Raw genomic sequence first — 22,025 nt, forward strand, 5'->3', positions numbered from 1 at the left:
CCCTTTTTTTCAGTACACAGCGAGGCTGGAGCGGCGGATCCAGAGGCACAGGACAGCGGGCACCCCGACGGCGGCCGAGCATTGGCAGCGACAGGGGCTCTCCCATGCCTTCCTTAGGGACTTCTGGCAGCGCCTTTGGGCCAGCTTCCGGCCCCGGAAGGTGACGCTTTTTCTCTGGCTTACAGCGCATAGAGGACTGGCTGTGGGGGCTTGGCTAGCTTTTGGCAGACACCCACTGTCCTGCCCTCGGTGCGGCCATGCACAGGAGTCGTAGCGGCACTGCTTGTGGGATTGCCCACCACAGGCACAGCAGGTCTGGCAGCAAGCTCTCAGGATGGTTTTTGCACGCTCGCCAGGTGAGATGATGGCGACGTGGGGTGCGGTGGCTTGGGCCACGGACGGCGGCCCGGCCCTTGGATACGAGGACGTCCCTGGCAGTGTGACCATCCAGGTCTCTGACAGGGCGATGGCGGTGGTTCTGACGCCAGACTTCTCTTCGGCAGTCTCCCAGGAGGGGGACGGGCACAGATGGGAGATGATCAGCAGCATGACGGCTTGGCACATATGGAGAGCCCGATGCAGGGAGGCCATAGACCGCCAGGCGACTCCACCGGCAGAGGTCATACAGGCCCTCTGGGTGGACATCATTCACACCTTGAGGACACTGGGGGAAACTTCAGGGCGACTCGGATCGCATGAGAGGTCGCCGCAAGGCGTTCCTCCGCACTTGGCAGCCTGGCCCTTTCCTCATCGCGAGGGGCGAGGATGTCACTTGGCACTACAGGCCTCCAGTTTGGCTCTTCTCACCTCCCGCATGTACTACTACGTAGCCCCCCCCCAGAGAGCGGCCAGCCACGGGGGTGGAGCTCCGGTGTTCACTGTGTTTATTATCCCTCCTTGTGAGGTGAGCTTTGTAGCCCTATGGCGTTTTCTCATTAACTAATAGAAGGATCATTTTTCCCAAAAAAAAACAAAAAAAAAACAGATCTCTAGCTCCTCGCCTCGACTTCGGATGCCTCCACCTTGATATGCAAGATTGTGGGTAGCCGCCCGGTGTGTGGACAGTTCAAAGATCTATTTCAGGCAACCTTCTCGGCACGCCTAGAAGATCACTGACAATCATCCTCTTGGACGTGGCTACTGCCAGGTTGAGTTCGATTCGCCTGCAGCACAGAGTCATGTAGCTGAGCCCCATCGCACTGCGTACGGCCCAGGCCTTCTTTGCGAGGTGGCAGCATGGCTTTGACCCGACATCCGTTCCTCTCGCTGGCCAAGCTTTCCTGTGATAGTCTGCTTCCCGAGCCTCAAGAAGGAACACCTTCCTCTCCTCTCGGTGATAGGTGGTGCTATCGAGAGGGTGATGGAATCCCCCCCACCGCTACATCGGTTCTTGCACGAGTGGCTGGGATTCCATCCCTTCGTATCTACATCACCTCCCCAGACTCAGTGCCTCACATCATTTCGCTCCCTAGTCTGCGGGGGGGCCCGATTTTGCAAAGAGTGGAGTACTCTGGCCTCCTAGGCCAATGTTTCATCTGTCGCCAGATGGGACATTTCACGCAAGTCTACCCTAGCCGGCAGTCTAGGAGGCCGCCCCGAAATGTACCCCCCCCCTCGGGGCACGTTCCAAACCCTCCTCAGGGGAGATGGGCGGGACTTAGGCCCCCATGTACCAGAGCATCAGGCCTTGGCTGAGACTGGCGCAGGAGAGTGGCAGACCATTGGCCCAAGCGGGGCCACCAGGGCAGACATCGAGAGCCAAGCGGCGTCCGCAAGTGCACGAGGTTGGCAGGATCCAGAAGGATACGGTTTTGTCAAAAAACCGTTTTGAGCATTTATCTCGGCAACCCCCTCTCCCCCCTCCTCAACCTCTCCTAAGCACTCCCACCGCCCTCCGCTTGCGCTACATCCGGCATGGCAATAGCCGACGAGTTCCGTCCGCTGATTGATTCATCATTTTTCGCAGCCGGTAGCAATGACCATTGTTGCCTCTCCGGTCCAGGCTCTTCCTCCACAGTTGGCAAGTGGCCCCTCCCCGAGGGTGAAGCTTACTAGTAGAAGCTCCTCTTTACATTAATATTGTCTCAGCATCATTGAGCCACTACCATTTTTTGTGCTACGGCCTACAACATTATGGCTCTATCAACCAGTACAATCGACAGGTTCTCCGATGCTAGGTTCCCTACCTGGTAGACCAAGATGCAACTCCTCTTGATGAGGGAGGGCCAAAAAAGCAAAAGCTGCGATGACAACGCAACAAGAGAGCTATTGCACTAATCAGCCTCAGTTTGGCAGACACTCTCATTCATCACATAGACTTCAAGCAAACCGCCAAGAAAACTTGGGACAAACTAGAGACTCTTTTTGGTAACAAAATCACTAATTCTAAGGTTTTCTTGAAGTTGACATTCTATGATTTGAAAATGCTTGATAATGAAGAATTAAATGATCACCTTGCCAAGTTCTACTCACTAGTTCATGTGAGCCTGATGATGAGGACAAGGTGGCAGCTCTCACAAAAAGTATGCAAGATGTTTACCCGATTTCAGCAAACCATTGAAGTCACGGACATAGCTTCAACATCATTTGAAGACATGGTGGCCTTGTTGCTTTGCTTGAAAAAGACAGAAGAAACAAAGAGAGTCAAGCAAGCAGCAACAGTGCGGATTGCCAATTCCCTTTACTGCGTATGTGGTATGATCTGCACATGATACAGTGTGGCCATTTGAAGCATAAACCAAGTGCTGAAATACATCTTTGCATGAAGATGTGGCTCGAAGCACCACTATCAAAATACCATGATACATCCTGTCTTGTCACATGCAATGCAAGACATATCATTGTCTGAAGCATTTGGTGTGTCACTAGCACATGTGACCAAAAAAGTGTACTCTTCCTAAATTACATTAGCCAATTGTTGTGCTTTGTTATCAAAAGAGTCTGCTAATGCATTGCCTACATCTTTCTTTTTCTCTTTTGCAATCCACTTTCTACATTCATTGATGTAGTGGCCAGGCTTATGGCAGTAGTGACATTTGCCCTTCTTTTTAGGCTTGTTTGCATCCCCTTTGTTAGACTTTTCACCACCAAAAGAGAGCTGTCCATGACCAGCCTTACTGGACTGTTATCCTCCATGCTTAAAGCTCTTTGCTTTACCCTTATCCTTGGCTGTAAATGCCTTGTCTCCACCACGGTTGCTAGATAGGCTTGCTCTTGTTTTCTCTTCCTGCAAGAGTAAACCCACCAGCTCTTCAAAAGTGACGGGATCACCACCTCCTCTCATAGAGAGGTTGAGAGAGGTGTGAAAGCCCAAGTAGGAAGGTGGTAAAAAACGAAGAGTGTTGGTGACCAGCTGTCTGTCTGGGATAACCTCATCAATGTTGAGCAATTGTTCCTGCAAATCTTTCACTTTGGTGAGATGATCTGACATGAAGTCACCCTCATCCATAGAAAGAAGATCCAATTGCCTCTTCAAGTAAGCAACTCTTGCCTCGTTGCGTACTTGATACATTGCTTCCAATGTGTCCCATGCAAGCTTTGATGTCTTGCAAGACCGAATGTGTGGAATAAGACCTTTTCACTGAAAGGACTATCAAGGACATGGCCTGTGCATCCCTGGAGTCCCATCTCTTCTGCTCTTGTGTGGAAGCAGGTTCTACCTTAGGAGCTCTTTGAGCACCTCCCCTTTGAGGCGTTGTTGGCTGTATGGTAAGTGGGCGTGTGTCGTCACCACACACGATGCCCCAAAGTCCTTTGGCTACCACCAAATTACAGATCAAGAAACTCCAGAGGGAATAGTTTGATCCATCCAACTTGTCCTCTTGGGTGAGCACACCAAATACATCTGTAGCATTTTGAACCATGTCGACAAAATACACCTGTAAGCAAACCAAGCACCAATGTGCACTGCCAGGCAACCAAATGTCCTGTGCAAATTTTGCTTACAACCTGAAGCAAGTGTAAACCTGCACCAAATTGTCCAATTACACACAATGTGTATACACATGTGACAAATCACCGCTGTAATCCCCGATTATACGCTCCAAACTGAAAAGCCCCAATTTTTATGCACTACAATTGCTTCAATGTGCAATCAATTTCCCAATTTTCACACAAGCCACAAATTTTTGCAACTAGAAGAGGCTTAATTTGTTGATTTTGACCTTAATTTGAAAAACCCCCAAATTCCAAGCAAAGCAACATGTTCAATTTTTGGCAATTTTGCATCAAATTGAGAAGTCTACTTATACCATATGGTGCTTCTTGCAATTTTTCCATGCAAAGGGAAATTTTGCAACAAATTTTTTTTTTGTTTTTTGTTTTTTTTCTCTTTAAAATTTTTTGAATACCTCAGCAGGCGGCCTGTAGACGTTGACCTTGGCCGAATGAAGGTGGCAGGCAGACAGGGAGTCTGAGTTGCACGGCACGTTAGTGCTGAAGACAGGCTCCTGCAGGCGCCAGGTGCGGGAGTTACTGATGATGGCACTGCTGACGCTAGAGACCACAGGTGCAGGCGACGGACGGAGTCGCACTACCAAATGTATGACACCCAAAAAACTTAAATTTCCGGCGGATGCCACATAAGCCACAAGTGTGGCCGCCGGGGACCGCCCGGTGGCTGGGCGGAGGTGGAGCACTACGCACTAGCGCTGCCGCTCCAGGAGGTGAAAACGGGCCGAGTGCCGCCTAAGGGGCGGAGCAGAGGCGGGAGGGAGCTGGATGGAGAGGCAGCAGGTGACGGACAGACCAGCCGCTGGGGACAGGATCAACGGACAGACAGAGCAACTGTCGGCGCCGAAACTATAGAAGCAATCGATGGAATGAATCCAAGAATAGGAGACTGCTCTGATACCACTTGTTGGGGGAGACACACACAGCTAGGGTTCCTGCAGATTAGGGTTAGATGCTGGAAGAAGGTCACACAGAAGAGAGAGAAATGAAATGAAATGTTATATTAACGTCTTCAAAAGGCCAAAGCGACCTATGAGACCAAAGTTACAACCATGTGACATCTGATACACTGTCTGGAAAAGAAAAGAAAGAATTGAAGGTAAGTATCTAGCCCTACAATACATCAGTAGGGAGCATCCGGAAGCAGCAACTAGGGAGAGTGGGAAGCTAATGCTACTAGTCAAAATGGGATTAAAAAAAACATGGATACATGAATACATGAATATGGGGGAGTACAAAAGTGCCAGTGAGTACAATAGTATATGGCTGGAGTCGTAATCATTCTAGGAGCTCTGGGTCTCTACCGGATGGCCTGGATATCTGCCATAGTGAGATGCCTGGTTGGACGAGTCCGATGCCTCGCAATGATGCTCACAAATGCAAGTCAACTCTTGCATGTGAGTCACTTCCATATAATATAGAAGTACAAAAGTTATATGGATAGAGTGTCCTTTCACACTTGATATCCAAGAGGAAAAACCACATGGGAAAAAGTGCCCTTGGTTAAGCCCTATTCACATGTAGCACTACAATAAGTGAGCATATGCCTACATCTTCTTCTTGAGGGGTACAAATATGGGTGAGTTCTTCAAGAACTTGCAATTGTCTTTTCAACCCAAAAATTGTTTCCCTCTCTTCCTCTAAGTACCATTTTCCATAATGAGTTATAACTCCTTGCATGCAAACAGCAAAATGGTACCAAGCAACATCAATATCCTCACAAATCTCTACATTCAAAGCAACAAACAATATCACCCACCATATCCTAAAACAGAGGGTGAGTGAGATAGCTATTGTTTATTAAACATAGACTCTTTACTGGCAATTTCTCATCAGCAATTGGAGTACCAAAATAGAGACCCATCCATAGAGGAGCATGATCTAGGAAAAGCAAGAAAACCTACAGAAGAAGGAGATGGGTAGCTCCAACAACAGGCAAGCAAGAACTAAGGAGAGCTGAGAGAAACGGTGAAAGATGAGATAAAAGCAGAAGCAGAAGCAGAAGCAGAAGCAGAAGACAAAATCAACAAGGGTTGGGAGGAACTGAAGATGGAAATGGCAGCAACAAAGGTCAAAGGTCAAAGGCAAAACAAAGGACTACTTGCATACACGCACACGCACACACGCACGTGCAACTAAAAAGCAAACAAGCAATTCAAACATGGAAAAAGAATACTCTCTTGGCTAAGAAGAAAGGGCAGCTCAAAAACTAGCCATTATTCTTCATGTTGAATGACGGCTCATCCAATCATCTTATCTAGAGAAAGATGGTCCACATGGCCCGTAACGATGTATCACAGCTTGGAATGCCTTGGGAGGCAAGGCAAGGCAAGAATAGGGAGGTGGTCATTCTTCATGTTGAATGACTGCTCATCCAACAATCTTGTCTAGAGAAAGATGACCTAAATGGCCCATAACAATGTATCACAGCTTGGAATGCCTTTAAAGGCATGAACTTCTTTTGAAGGCAATGACGGGGAGGTGGTACTGGTAACATTCACATCCATATACATTGTTACGTGCACTAAGGTTGACCATGGTAACATGCAACAAAGCCTTCTTTAAACCTTTACTTTGGTGAGATCGCATCCATTCATTGAGTAGAGAGAGAGAAGAGAATGTAGATGACATGGTATTGGTCCCAAATACCCACTCAAGGGCCCCCCTTGCAAGCAAGAGTATTTGCCTGTATTACTTCTTTGGAGAACTTATGTACAATGCTTGAGAACAAGAGTTGTGACTGCCCAACGCAAGGACGAGGAAGACCGTGTGTCCACCAATCCAAGGGCACTGTAGATAATTCTACTGGACCACTTATGCAAGTCCAGGCTAGTTGTAGGAGTGCATATATGTTGGCAGAATGTTGAAGAGGGGCTTCAAGATTTGCATGGAGACGATGAACTGAATTCTGATTTTGTGCTTAATTGATGCTTGATGATTTTGGCTGAATACCAAGCGCTTGCTTATATATGGATATAAGCTGCCGGTCGGTGGGCTGAAGTCTGTCGGCCTGCTGTGGACAAGGGATAAATACATAACATGCTATTTAAATGCTGCGATTAAATCCCTTTTTCCTATATGCTGGCCGACTGCATTCTTGGGTGCCCCAATAGCTCTCAACTGTTGTAAGGAAGCTGTTGTGGCTGCCAACTGGGTGCCCATGCCCTCCATGATGCTTATGATGCTGCTTAGGCTCGCCGACTGGAGCATGGCTGCTCCCAATGCTCTCGGCTGACACTAGGTGCTGTCCAGGGCTGTAAACAGCCCTTAAACAGGCTGCCAAATGGTGTTGTAGCCAAGGGCTGGTGGCCCATAGGCATGCAACATGCTTGCTAATGCTTTTAATGCAAGACCTATGCTAAGGTTGACTTCTACATGCACTTATCTGATGGGGTTCTTCTCCAAGTGGGTTGAGAGAACTAACTCCAAACTAGCCTCTATGGCTCGGAGACTGACCTACATGTCTCACACCTGACTATCTCTAGATAGAGGGTTCACAATGGGGTCATGGTGTACGACAAATGTTCCTAAAAATGTACTATTACTGTACAAATGCTGCATTGATGATGATGCCAGTGTGTCACTGTGTGTACCTCAGTGCAGGGTGCACATTACATACATGGAACTAGGTTCATGAAGAGATTTTTGTTGTATTATTTAAAGGTGTCATTTACAGTTTATGCCACAACAATCCACCATCTTCTAAACACCTTCTAAATAACTGACATCAACTATCAGGCCTTTCCCTTGCGATCCTGGAAGTTGAGAAGAAAAATCAACTTTGAAATGAAAAAAATCTCACTAACCTGTACTTCTCTAAGAAGAATGCCATCTGTCATAAACTTGATGCAGGTGTTGTCCCCAACATTTCGGTCATGTCGAACTTGAAACCCCACTTCCTGGCCCAGATTTAGATTCATCTCATGTGACAACCTCTTTGCTGTCGCAAGAACAGCAACCCTGCGGGGCTGTGTCACTCCAATCATTCCTGATCTTTCCAAACAGTTACTTGAAGAAAACCCAGCCTCGTACAAAAACTGGAAGTAGGTACAAAAACTACTCAGATACATCATAGTTAGGCAAAAAAATGTAGAGAAACACAAAATCTACTCAGATTCGTCATAGTTTGGCATAAAGATCTAGAGAAAGAGAAAGCATACACTAATCAAGAGTTTCAAGCTAATTTTTTATTATTTATTAACAAAATCATGTGATACCATCGGCACCATGCATAATCCCTAAATTCTCATGACTTGACTAACCTTGGGCTTCTTTTGGCGGTACATGAACTTGCACTTCAACATAAAAGGCTATGGCATCGAAGTGCATTATAGGAGAGGATAGGCTTGCATGTGATCCAATTCCATACTTATACATGTAGGAAATATGAAAGCAAGAGCAAAACTAGAAATGAAACAAGAATAAATGAAAGACAAAGAGTTACCTTGAGATGAGTGTAGACAAGACACAAGATTGATTTCATTGATGTGACACCTACAATATATAGGTGAGAAGTACAAGATTGAGTAGACTAACTTATGGGATAAATGTAGAGATGCCACATGGCACTAGACTCAAGACACAAAGACTTAAGTGAAACTAGACTAGAAATAGTACACCTAGTGTGCACTTATTTCCAACACCCTCCTTAAGTGGACACTAGGAGGAAGACAAAAAGACAAGACTAGAAGACAGACATAAAGACTGATAGACTGAGAGACAAAAGATCCTGAGACACCCCTCCTCAAGTGATATCCTCATATGGGTTCACAAGGGTAGGGACAAGGTGGATCTAAAACAAGACACAGTCAGATTGATAGACAGATAGATAGACAACAGATAGACAGACAGACAAGACTAGATAGACAGAAAACTGACTGTAGACAAACAGATGGACCTTGAAGACATCCCTCCTCAAGGGCAATCTCTGCCTCTCAAGTAGGGACAAGAGAGAGGTCAAAAAGCAAAAATGAGTAAGATACTAGAACCCTTTGACCTACATCATCGGTGGTCAAAGTGGTAGACAAGAAAGATGAAGTAATCAAAAAGCCCATTCCTCATCATGTGAGGAATGAACAGCAAGATCTGCTGATGTAGATGATGTAGCAACATGTGCTGCGGCAGATGCAGGGATTGATGTAGAGGTTTTAGAGTAGCAGTCCTTCTCCCGGTGATTATCACGGCCACAAATGGTGCATGGATGAGCCTTGAAGCAGTCCTTCTCCAAATGATTAGTTTTTCCACAATGGGTGCAAGGCTTTCTTACCTTAGATCCTCCTTTCTTTGCTAAAAATGCAGTGTCAGTTACCTTTTGTTGTTTTGTTCTTTCCTCTTCTTGGAGAGCATTGATGATACCTTCAAGAGTAGGATTATTGTGATACTTGAAGGTAGTGACAAGAGTAGCATAAGTGTCAGGTAAGCTTTTGAGAAGCACAGCAATAGCAATATCTTCGGAGATGGGGGACTTCACTGATGCAAGCTGAACCATAAGACTGCGAAAATAATTGACATGAGAGGCTATAGTAGCTCCCTCCTGCATATATAGATCAAAGAATGAGATCATAAGTGCAATCTTAGAGTTTTTAGAGCGGGGTCCAAAAAGGGTATCCAAAGTGATCCATGCTCGAGAAGCAGACTGTATGTCGGAGATGTGATGAATGTAATCATCTCCAAGACCGAGCAAGATGATAGCATAGGCTTTGTCATTCTTGGCAGTGGGAGCATAAGTGATAACTTGCTCAATGTCGGAATCTTCGGGGGTAGCATGATGAACAATATCCCACAGGCCTTCTTTCATAAGATGACACTTGATTTTGATTTGCCAAGTATGAAAGTTGGACCCATTGAATTTGTCGATAGACATGAGAGAATGGGTAGAAGATGCCATGTGGGAAGGTCTTACCTCTTGCTAATGATGCAAGGGCAGTGTCTATTCCCTTACAAGAGAGAGTTCAGTTTTAATTTTGAGGAAAAATAGAACTGAAAATATTAAAGCATACCACTTTGGTTTTTTTCTCAGGTCTTCCACCCTTTCAGGGGTAACCCGAGAGAGAGAGAGAGAGAGAGAGAGAGAGAGAGAGAGAGAGAGAGCTGCGAACAGAGATTTTTGCAAATAAGGAGAGATGTAGTACAGGGCCACGATACCTAGAGAGACCGGAGAGCGAGCAGCGGTGGAGAATTTGTTGCAGAACCTCGGGCAGCTCCTGGAGAAGTGCAGCCTGTTGAAGAAGATGGCGCAGAATTTCAGGAGCAGCACGGGGGCCAGGAGCAGATGTAGAGGCTTGCGCAGGTATGAAGTGATGCGCAGACTGTAGAGGATGAAGCGCCAGCAGCAGCAACTTGAAAAGAGGCCGGCGTAGGAGTGCGCAGCAGTTACTGGGAAACAGCAGGCCGGCGGGCAGCGTGCCACATAGACCTGCTGATGATGACTGCTCTGCTGATGACGAGCTTCAGGCGTTGCTGATGATGAGTCGTCTGCTGATGTGACAAGCCGTTGATGAGATGAGCTGCAGCCTCTGTGAGACAGGAGGGCTGCTGATGACGAGGAGCTGAAAAGAAGAGCCACAGCCTGTGTGACCCGCTGCTGCTTATAAGGACAACCTATGCTGATGAAGGAAACAACTCCTTTCTTCGAACTTTGCAGCTAAAGCAGGCTCTGATACCATGTAGGAAATATGAAAGCAAGAGCAAAACTAGAAATGAAACAAGAATAAATGAAAGACAAAGAGTTACCTTGAGATGAGTGTAGACAAGACACAAGATTGATTTCATTGATGTGACACCTACAATATATAGGTGAGAAGTACAAGATTGAGTAGACTGACTTATGGGATAAATGTAGAGATGCCACATGGCACTAGACTCAAGACACAAAGACTTAAGTGAAACTAGACTAGAAATAGTACACCTAGTGTGCACTTATTTCCAACAATACAAACAAGGCACATAAAATACAGGTAGTCTCAATGCACTCAAGCAGCTCAATGAGTACTTACTCAACTATACTGTTTGCTGGGTGATCTAATAACAGTAGCCCTTTAAAAGGCACTTCTATTCCTAAAGAGTTGATCAATGTTACATAAACACAGATTGTATATGTTTCTCTTTTTTTGAGAGAGATTTCACACCCACACCTGCGAGCGGGCCCTCCCTGATTGTTAACCCTCATTGGACACCTCTCCAACGTCGACGCCATCCATTGGCAACCGTCACTTCATTTGGCCATTGGTATTAGAAATACTAATATTGTATATTTTACGTGTACGATCGCTGCTTGTCTATAAAAGACGCGCCACGGGATTAATTATTGAGATTGCATGCTTAGATTAAGTGTTTGCACAAGCCTAGGCGGCCTTGGATAGCCATGGACCTATATTTTAAGTATAGCCAGCTAAGGTGTGAATGCTTGGATCCAAGATAAGGGTCAATTTGTATTCTCACCATTCATTCTCTTATGCCATGGACCTATATTTTAAGTATAGCCAGCTAAGGTGTGAATGCTTGGATCCAAGATAAGGGTCAATTTGTATTCTCACCATTCATTCTCTTATGCAACTAATAGAGTGCTCTTCTTTTCCATTCTCTTACTTCTTGCCTAATCCAAATAGAGCTACTATATGCTCATTATCACTGTGTGAGGGTATGTGTGAGAGAGAGATTGAATAAGAAGAGGGTCAAGTTTCCATTGGAGTGCGACGGCAGCGGTGGAGTGGAGCTCTCGGGTGCTCTTGCAACGACGGTAGCCACGAGAATCCCAACAACCAGCATTCAACGAGGTAAGTGACACACCACCATTTGCATTTTGTGCGTAGGCCATGGTAGATTGGCTTCTCGGTTGAGTTGTTTGTACTCCCGAGTGCCATTGGGCGAAGCACCACAACATTTGGTCATTTCCTGCAGCTTTGCCTTGGCATTAGGGCCCTCCATAAGTGGTGCCATTGTCGGGAATAGTCCCATCGCATAGGCACTTTGCATTTTGAATTCATGTGTGAATAGTTAATTTCTGTTATGTTTTTTTTTTTCAAGAATGGCAAAAATGAAAGAATTAAAATCTATGAAAGATGTTTCTTTTCCTAATATGTTGCGTTTTCCATTATAAATATGTGTTTAATTTGTGTTTTTCATTACAGTTTCTACTGTTTCTACAATTTCTCATTTTTTGTAAATTTCTTGGTTTTCTATATTTTTACATTTTTGAAATGAAAAAACAGTTAAATGAGCATATAATGAAAAAAATTTGGTTAAATTGACCTTAGAATTGGCTTCGTAGTATAGTTTTTATCCTAATTTTGACTCCTCATATGACAAAATTGAGATAGAAACTGAAATTAGAGGAGGATTTACAAGACACAAAAAAATTTGTGTTTTTGCAAGTTTTCTCTGTTTTTGCATTAGTACAATCACGCAAGTTAATTAGCCTTAATTCTCTTTCTAATTTGCGGCATCTTAACTAGCTGGCTGCATTTAATGCATACAACCTTTTAGGCCACTAGTCACAAAAATCTGAATCTTGACATTAACCAATTTGGGATGTGCTTGCCACACTCAATGCGTATAGGCTTTTAGGCAAGCCAAGATTCTAAAAAAAACCAATTTCGCTAAAACCAAAAATCAAAACCGTGAAAGTAAAAAAAACAAAACATTAAAAAATCAAAATTCAAAAAGCGAAGTATAGAAATTTTAAAAAAAGTGCACGCATAAGTTCGCCTAATATATGTTTTAGACCGTTGCGATCTTTTTGACACAACTTGTGGACCTTCAGACACCCCATACTCACATACACCTACGGTTTGGGCGGGTTTTAGAGGCCAATTTACACGAAAGTGAGTCCATAGAGCTAAATGCATACCAGCCTACACTAGACTCAGGACCTTCGATCGGAACCCAATTTAGCATTGTACAAGGACCTGCTGCAATAGGGACCAGTGATACTTCGTCTGATTTCGAGTCAATGGAAGGATCCTCAATCCCAAGAAGTGAGAATCCTAACCAAGCCTCAGCAATCAAGCCAGCTACCAGCCTTTTCTGCTGCGTAGTTAGCTACCTCAGAGGTTCAGCCTCAACTGCTATCTCTGAACCAAATCTTACTACGTACAGACCACATGATAAAGGAATTGAGGTAAATTCCAAAGAGACACCCAGTGAAGTCTCATCGTTACAAGCAGGAAGCATTCACGTTGATATCCTTGTTCATACAGCTCCTATTGCACCTACTGCAACTGTGACTATCGAACCACCCCTCGCACAAGTGCTTATACCTAATGGTAGACCATTAGAAGAAGTGCAAACAATAAAGACACTAATCCAAGCTGCTAGAGCAAAGGAAGAAGAGACTTTGCAAGTGACACAACAACGATAGCAACCCAAACAGCTCAATATGCCCAAAACGAGTCCCAAGCATAAGTACTGCTCGACAGTCTCGACACAAGCAATAACATTGTGTCTACCTCGAGGAAAGAGCTTAGCTTGCAAATCTTGGATCAAGGGGAATTTTATAAGTTCCTCACATAATAAGCAACTTTTCTAGTTAAAGAGTAAAGCATGTTTGCTAGAATTGGGAGTGAATCACATTTCTCTATAACTCATCACTTTTGTAATCTCATTTTGTTCTTGTATGTCCAATGCTCACCTTGCTCCATGTTTGGCACTGTCCCATGGTGGCATTGAGAGGGGATGTTGAAATATATGATGTACAAGTGGTAAAGGGTGAGAGAAAGAGGTCATGTAGGTGTGAACACACCCCAAATAAAGTGGGCATGTGGGTGGAAAAGGGATCTAGGGTTGGCCCAACCCTAGCCCTTAGTGAACCCTATATAAAGGGTAGGAAGCCTCACTTTTTGTAACACAATACTTGAAGGTGAAGGTTAAGCCAACTTTGGAGTGGCGGAAGTAGAAGGTAATATAGAAGCTTTCTATACATCTTGTGTTCTTGCTCTCTCTCATATATGTTGCTCTATCTTACCATCAACTATTGCTTCTGTTGTGCATACTTCCCATAATTTTAACAAAAGGCACTCCGTGAGGTGGTCGGTGTCGAAGGCTCGTGTCAGTGGATACAGAGGCACTCTGAGGTGGTCGTGAGCAACGGAAGGTGAAGTGGTGTAGGCTCTAGTAACAAGGGTGCTACAATACTTGAGTGGTGACGGAAACTCGCAGCAACGTACGGACTTTGTGGTTGCCTGGCATTGCACTCCGTTGTGTTTGGGATTTTGCCTACAAGTGCTTTTTTTCAACATATTTGGTTGTACGTGCATCTCTCTTGCAAGAGATTTCAGCACATGGCTAGAAATACGATCGATATATTCGGGGTTTTGTCCCAAGAGGACGAATTGGATGACAGTAATTACTCCCTATGGAGTTTCATGGTCCGAAATCTACTTATGGCCAAAGGATTATGGGGTTATGTGTCAGGTGAAGATATACGCTCTATTGACATAGCACCTAACACACCTGGCTGTGGTACTCAACAAGCAACAGTACCAACTCCTCCCTCACAGGAGCAGAAGAGATGGGATACTCACGATACCCAAGCAATGGCTTTGATTGCTTTGTCAGTCAAGCAATCAATTGTACCGCATATTCGGTCTTGCAGGACCTCACGGCGCGGCGAGCTTGGGATGTACTTGAAACCATGTATCAAGCAAAGAATTAGGCCAGGGTTGCATTTCTCAAGAAAGAGCTTAAGAACTTGGACATGAATGAAGGTGATAGTCAGGATCTTCGGGAGCAGAATTGGAAGAACAAATCTTTCAGGATGCGTGGTGATGGGGCTTTTGCTGCCCAAGACAATGGCAAGGGAAAAGCCAAACATAGTTTTCAGCCAGAGGCTGATTCGGGACAGCCTTCACAAAAGGCTAAAAATGATGCAAGCAAGCCCAAGAAGAAGGGCGAATGTGACTACTGCAAGAAGCCGGGTCATTATTTGAATGAGTGCAGAAAGAGGCTTGCAAAGGAGAAGAAAAAGGAAAGCAGCATCTAGCAATCATCGTCGTGCGTGCGCTGCGAGCTCCCCCCCTTGTTGTGCCTGCCTGCCATTGCTTCGCCCCCGCTCCCCCAAACCCCCTTGCCCTCGCCCTTTCTTGCTCGCCTTCTCCCCTTCCCCCCCAATTCGCCATCGCCCACCCCTTCTTCCCCGTTTGCTGGGCCCTTTCTCCCCCCGCTGCTCTCTCTACCTACGTCCCCTCCTACTCACCTGCCCCCCCCCCCCCTTCCTTGCTCGTGCCCAGCCCTCACCCCTCGCCCTCCTCCCCCCCGTTCTTTGCCTTCCCCCTGACATCACCTACGCCCTCCGCCCCTCCCTTTACTCTCTTTTTCTTTTTTTCCTTCTTTTTTCTTCTTTTTTTTTCTCTTTTCTTTTTTTTCTCTTTTTTTTCCTTTTTCTTTTTCTTTTTCTTTTTCTTTTTCTTTTTCTTTCTCTTTCCTTCCTTCCTTCCTTCCTTTTCTCCTCCTCCTCCTCTTCCTTCTTCTTCCTCTTTTCCTTTCTTTTCTTTTCTTTTCTTTTTGTTTCTTTTTTCTTTTTCTTTTCTTTTCCTTTCTGTGCCCTCCACCCCTCCCTTTCCTCTCCTCTGCTATCTCTAGCCCATCCTTGTTCCTTCGGCAGCGCCCTCAGGTTGTGGGTATTTCATCATTGTGGCGGCAAGTTTCGGCCTCTTCTGGTCTTCGCCCCCAAGAGGACTCCATGGCAGCCACTCCGTCTCCCCCAACCGAGGCCGCCATTACATGACTTTCGTTTTCCGAAGCGGACCTGCAGGCTGCAGCTTCTCGCTACGACGATCGCATCCCTAGAGGCCTCCACTTTGGTATGCAAGATTGTCGGTAGCCGCCTCGCGCGTGGCCAACTCATAGATCTTCTTCAGGCTAGCCTCCTAGGTGCGCCAGCAAAGATCGCAAATATTCATCCTTTGTGGCCCGGCTACTACCCCGTTCAGTTCGACTCACCAACGGCGTCTGAACTTGTCATGCAACTAAGCCCCATTGCACTGAATACGGCCTAGGCCTTCTTTGCACTGTGGCAGCACGGCTTCGACCCGGCATCTGACCCATTGGCTGGAGTTTCAGGCTTTCTCGTGACAGTCTGCTTTTCAGGTCTCAGGAAGGAATACCTTCCTATTCTCCCAGTGATTGGTGGTGCCATCGGGAGAGTGATGGACCCCCCCCCCCCCCCCCCGCCTCGGCCCTCGCACAAGCAGCAAGGATTCCATCTCTCCGCATTTGTATTGCCTCGCCAGATTATGTGCCTCACATGATATCTATTCCCAGTCTTCAGGGCGATCCCATTGTGCAACGAGTGGAGTATTCCGGCCTTCCAGGCCAATGCTTTATTTGCAGACAGATGGATCACCGGGACAAAGTTTGCCCTCGACGTCAGACTAGGCGACCGCCCCCGGTGGTTCCCCCTCCTACTTCCCACTTAGATCCTCATCAAGGGGCCCAGGGAGGAGCAGGTTCCCAGGCCGCGGAGCACCAGGTTCTGACCATGGATGACCCATCAGCCGCGAGTGGCAGACGATTGGCCCCCGCCCCGGTCGCCAGCCGAGCACCAGAGCTGAGCATTTGCCGCCGTGCGCGCCAGGCTGGCAACATGCAAGAGGATTCGGTTCTGTCAGAAAACCGTTTCAAGCACTTATCGCAACACCCACCCGCCGCAGACGGCGGGCCCCTTCCAATGACAGAGGTCCCCCCCCCCCCCCCCCCCCCCCCCCCCCCCCCGAGGTGGCGGCCGATTCCTCGTCGCGACTTCTCCTCTAGCCTTCACTACCCAGTGGGGCAAGTTGACCCCACCCTCCCTTCGTCGAGCCTTCCGCAGCAGCCTTCCTCTCCGATGGATACCTCTCAGCAACATCCCTCTCCAGCCTCTCCGCCTTCCCACTCCCCCTCGCCTCCTCCCCCGCTTCCTTCCCTCCCTCCCCCACCCTCGCCTCCGACTCTTCCCGCAATCGCTCCATTTGCCCCTTCCTCTTTCTCCGTGCCTACGATCCCCCCCCGCCCCCTCTGCCTCCAGAGCATTCCCGTCGACCCCCGCAGTCCCTGAGCCGGAGAGGAGACAGCCGGCGAGTACCGTTCGCCGCCTGATTCATCGTTTCTCAGAGCCAGTGGAGATGATCATTGTGGCCTCACCAGTGAGGGCTCTCCCACCTGAGTCTCTAGGCGGACCCCTAGGATCTTAGGGCAGCCTGTGGATTATAGTTTCTTCCGGTGTCTTCCAACGGAAGGGATAGACAGGTTCGAGGAGACCGTAGCCCCTAGTCGGGTATGTGTGGTCTTCCACCACTCCAGACCCTCTACGCCAGAGAATGGCGCGATGATCTTCTCTTTCTTCTTGAGCGCAGCCCCCGAGACAGAGTGGGATCCAAAGTCGGTGGCCACTTCCATACAGGATCAGGCAGTTGAGCTATCGCGTCATCTGCACGATCTCCGGATCACCGACGTTTTTACTCATCTATGACCTTTGGCCAAGATGGAGCTTGGTGGATCAGCACACAGAGACCAGGGAGAGGAGATGGTGACCTCCAGCCTGGAGGTGCTGCTTTTTGTGTTCATGCATACCTCTCTTGCAGTACCTCTCCCCCCCTCTTACAAATACCTCCATTGTGATCGATGGAGCACAGAGTATGCATACTCTCGCGCTCGGGTAGAGTGGCAGTACATGGAGGGCAGGATCCACACCCACTTGGCGCGACTCCGCACCAGGACAAATTGTGACTATTCCCCGTCTAAGCCCACGCCCAAGACTCTTCGAGTGGAGGGCAATTCCGGTAGTTCCGCCTCACACAAAGATTGATATCAAGATTGTCTCATGGAACATTTAGGGCTTAGGGGGGCCTCAATGCTTTTAGAGACAAGGCGTCCTTAGAGGAGAGCTGCATCGAGCTATGGTGGGGGGGATCTATTGACATTCTTTTCCTTCAAGAGCACCATCTTACTAAGGGGTGTACCCGCCGCTGCAGGAAGATTCTACCAAGCAGGAGTCATGCTTTTTGGTCACCATCCTTCGGCCCTTCAGGGACGTAGGGAGGAGGAGTGTCTCTCTCTGTCAGTGAGTAGCTTCTACCGTCTGTGTGACAGGATCAGGAGTCATAGTTCCAGGACGTGCTCAGTGGGTTATCATTCTGATTGGAGAGGATAGCGTTGGCTTCCTCAACATTTATGCCCCGAATGTAGCTGCAGGTAGAGCTATCTTTTGGAGCATTGTCCGACAGGCCCTTCCGTAGGCTGATTTTTGGTGTATGGGCGGTGACTTCAACATGATAGAGTGAAACCGATCCCGTCAAGTGGGAATAGACTCCTTTGGACACCCACACACGTAATAGCACAACATAATATCACAATTTGAAATGGACAACTTAATAACGACAGAAATTAAAATGAAATAGATGGACACCAGCACTGGGGCCGGAACACGAGCCGACCCCCCCCTCAATATATGATATATTATTGGGAGTATTTAACAAATACAATGCTCCATGGGTTCAAAGAACCAGATGATGTCCATGTACAAATGAATACAGTACCAAACAAAAGGTTCAAAGTAGATGTTCGAAGTAGAGAGACCACTTGAGTGGTCCAGTCTCTACGGTCCTGTGCCTTCAATGGACTCCGCGGAGAGCACCCCACTGGTGTTCCAGGACCACGCACAAACAGGCGCTCCCGTACTAATGCCTGGCTCTCTCGATCTCGGCACCTTTGGACCGTGGTTCTCCAAAAGCTTGGACTACCCGGCACCAAACGGGTGTTAGCCGTAGAGAGAATCCCTTATCAGATTTACCACAAAGTTCTTTACTTAAATCTGAAATTCACTTACTTGTAGATTGTAGATGGAAGACCAATACCCATGGTGTCTGTGTGCAGCTACTTGAGAGGGACACCAAGGTGCAGCAGCATGTCGAGGAGAAAGAGGAGTCGCTGCCTGGGAAAGGTATAGCCTCCTGAAGAAAGGAGATGGCGCCTATGTAAAGGAGGCGCAACCGCCTGCAAAGGAGAACCACCACCCGCTGTGCAGGACACAGCCACCTTCTATGGAGGAGGAGGAAGAGGAGGAGTTGCTTGGCTGTAGCAGCACAGCCGCCAACTGAAGGAACAGCAGCCACGTACAGAAGGTACAGCCGCCTAAGGGAGAAGAAGCAGGAGCCGCTTGTATGCAGGGTACAGCTGTCGCCTGCAGAGTAGGAGTACACACAGTGGAGGAGCAGCCTGTATGGTCGCCTGGCTGCAGTGGAGAAGAGGCAGCCGTCTGCTGGAGGGCTCAACCACCTGCTGGAGGAGGCGGCGCAGCCTATGCAACCTGTGTAGCCTGCTGATGATGGCACACAGTCGCCTGCAAAAGAGGCAGTGCAGCCTGTGCAGAACAGTCACCGCCGCCTGTATGTAGGGCTCAGCCGCCGCCTGTATGCAGAAACCCAGCCTGCTGGAGATGGCATGCGCAGCCTAAGAGGGGAGTAAAAGCGCAGCCTGTGAGGAGCAAAAACGCAGCCTGAAGAGAAGAAACCCAACAGCCTGCAAGACGTGATGCGCAATCTGTTGTGTCTGTGGAGAGGAGGCGCACCATCGTCATTTGTAGGTGTTGGAGGGATAGTTCCACGATCACAGCTGGCCGGCTCCCCAAGTTTGCATGGGGGCGGCCAGCTTCATGGTGGTGTGGGTAGGTGACCATGCACCCACCCCCACACACACAAAAGTTAAGTGTGGCTCCCCACCTTGGCCCCTATGTGGGTGCCCATAGTGGGTGCCCACTTTTAAGTGAATGTGAACATACAACCTTATAAAACAAAAGGTTAGAAAATAAAGTATTAAACCAACATGTGCAATACGCTTACCACCTGTTCACACGCAACAAAACTTGTCAACAGATAGAGCAAACTTCACGACTCACTTGCAGGCATCCCCGCTCAGTAAGTGGCACGTCAAACAGGCAAACACAAAAATACGAGTCATGCGAAAACAGTTTCAAACATGCAAAACATGAGTGCATGTGCAAATAGTATCATGGACATATCTCCCGTTCATGGAACAAGTACAAAATATCTGTCGGGCACAAAAATGGCCCGACGTAAAACATAAATCCTGGTCTTCCTATGGAGTGACAGTCCCATATGTAAAACACAGTTCCAGGCACGAGCCGCCCTATGGAGTGACAGTCCCATAGGCAAGACACGGCACAAATACTGGCTCTTCCATGGCGTGACAATCCCATGGATAGAACACAGTCCAGGTCATACACGGGTGGCACCAGTCTGACTCCCGTCCATGTCAAGCAAAAAATTGGCCTCTTCACATGAGACACCGGCCTGGCCTCAAGTGAACGAGACACAAAACTGGAGATGGACCAAATGGTCGACCAATTGGTGACATCCCCCCGGGCTTCTAAAGAGTTGTCCTCAACTGAAAAGCCTCAAGATATGCCTGCAACAACTGTGGATAGTTAACAAAATAATCCTCATTTACCCACTTTGCATCAATGCGCAAATATTTCCTCTATGACCAACATAAGGGGGAGCATGACATTCCTCCATAACCTTTGGACGCAAATCCTTCACGACACATAGGCAGTTATTCTTCATAAGATAACCCTCGTTGATAACATAAGAGGCATGTGAATGACCAGCCATCAAATCAGTCCATATATGGCAAAAATCAGCATCCAAATGATATAAATCTTGCATAGCAAATAAGTCTCCTATGAGAGGTCACTGTAACTGCAGCCACATATGGCCTCCTGGACAATGCATCTGCTACCAAATTCTTCTTTATTGCTGAAACCGGCCTCTGGTAGAAACCAAAGTGCGGTAGACTAGCAGTCACCCTTCCACTTGTAGTCCAGATATGAAAACAAATTTGATTGGAGCTAGAGTGTCCCAAATCTGAAAAGAGAACGACACCTATTGGCCCCAAAGCTTGGCGCCCCTTGCGGTATTTCTTTATTCAATTTCAAAAAATATGTAAGGCTGAGTACAACAAAATCAGCCAAGAGAATACACCTGTATGTCCAATCTGGCAGCCCACAATACCTCTTAGCACACAGGATTCACACACACAGATCTGCGTCTCAAAGCAACACTCTGTGCTCCCCTCTGATCAGCCAAGACCATTCAGCAAGACAACCTTGAACATACATCTGGCATATCTCATGCACATGATTCCACAACTCAGCACAAGCATACATTCACTGTCCAATCTCTCTGTTTCCACCCTTTTCAATCTGCCATACCCCTCCTCTCACAAGGGGCCAAATAGCAACAGACATAAGCCAATGGAAAGAAAGACAGATGAACAAGTTTAGAGCTTACCAAGTCAGCTCGTGTTTTTGCACCCGTGGGACAGTCCGTACCAGTCTGTACTTGGCAACGACCGTCTGTACTCTTTCCCCTTGCAACCACCTGACTATTGTACCAAATAAACTCTGATAAAATCCCACGTGTAACTAGAGGTGCACCGCTTTACTGTCCAGAACTGACAGGTCAACACCGGCCTGTACCTGTCCGTACAGCACAGCAGAGTCTGACTGTACCTGTCCGTACAGAGCTGTACGACTGTACTGCAGTTGCCTAAATCAGCTTGATGTACCCGACTGTACCTGCTGTACAGTTCTGTACCTGCAGCACAGCCACTTGACAGCAGTCATACGATTGTACCTGCTGTACAGCTTCTGTCAGAACCCACAGCACATGTACCTGCTCAACCTGTCATCAGCGCCGCCTGTACCCACACAAGAATCTGCAGCAGAGAAAAACAGCCGTATTGTACCTGCAGTCGTACAACTCTGTACAGCCTACACACGTGGACTGTACGGGCAGGTTTCCACAGAAAACAGCAGCAAAAACAATATCCAGCAGTCCCACGTTGCTTCTCCTCTCCTCCACGTAGAGAGAGAGGCATGCACTCCAAAAGTGGAATTGCCCCCTCCCCAAACTTCTCCTAGGGCCCCAACTTTAATAATAATTAAAGTTCCCTAGGGGCCACTAAGGCCTAGGGGCAACCTCCCATAAAACAATAAAAACATTAATGCTTTTGTCCCCTTTCACATCTGAAGTGTCCACACATCATTCTCATTTGTCCGGGCACCCCAAATGCGAATATTT

The 22,025-nt window shown here is 47.4% G+C and overlaps 1 protein-coding gene across 2 annotated transcripts in view; it reads right to left on the reverse strand.

Annotated features, from left to right (window-relative positions):
• Positions 1–7,625: 7,625 nt before the first annotated feature.
• LOC147631645 (uncharacterized) overlaps positions 7,626–22,025 on the reverse strand; it is a 62,150-nt gene continuing 47,750 nt past the window's right edge. For both annotated transcript variants that reach the window (XM_086808164.1, XM_086808165.1), the window contains exon 7: positions 7,626–7,988. In XM_086808164.1, coding sequence (XP_086664290.1) covers positions 7,686–7,988 — 303 coding nt within the window. In that variant the 3' untranslated portion in view covers positions 7,626–7,685. The remainder of the gene's footprint in view (positions 7,989–22,025) is intronic.

Source organism: Cibotium barometz, chromosome 14, assembly GCF_041138505.1.
Source record: "Cibotium barometz isolate CiBa-2024 chromosome 14, ASM4113850v1, whole genome shotgun sequence".
Taxonomy (NCBI): Eukaryota; Viridiplantae; Streptophyta; class Polypodiopsida; order Cyatheales; family Cibotiaceae; genus Cibotium; species Cibotium barometz.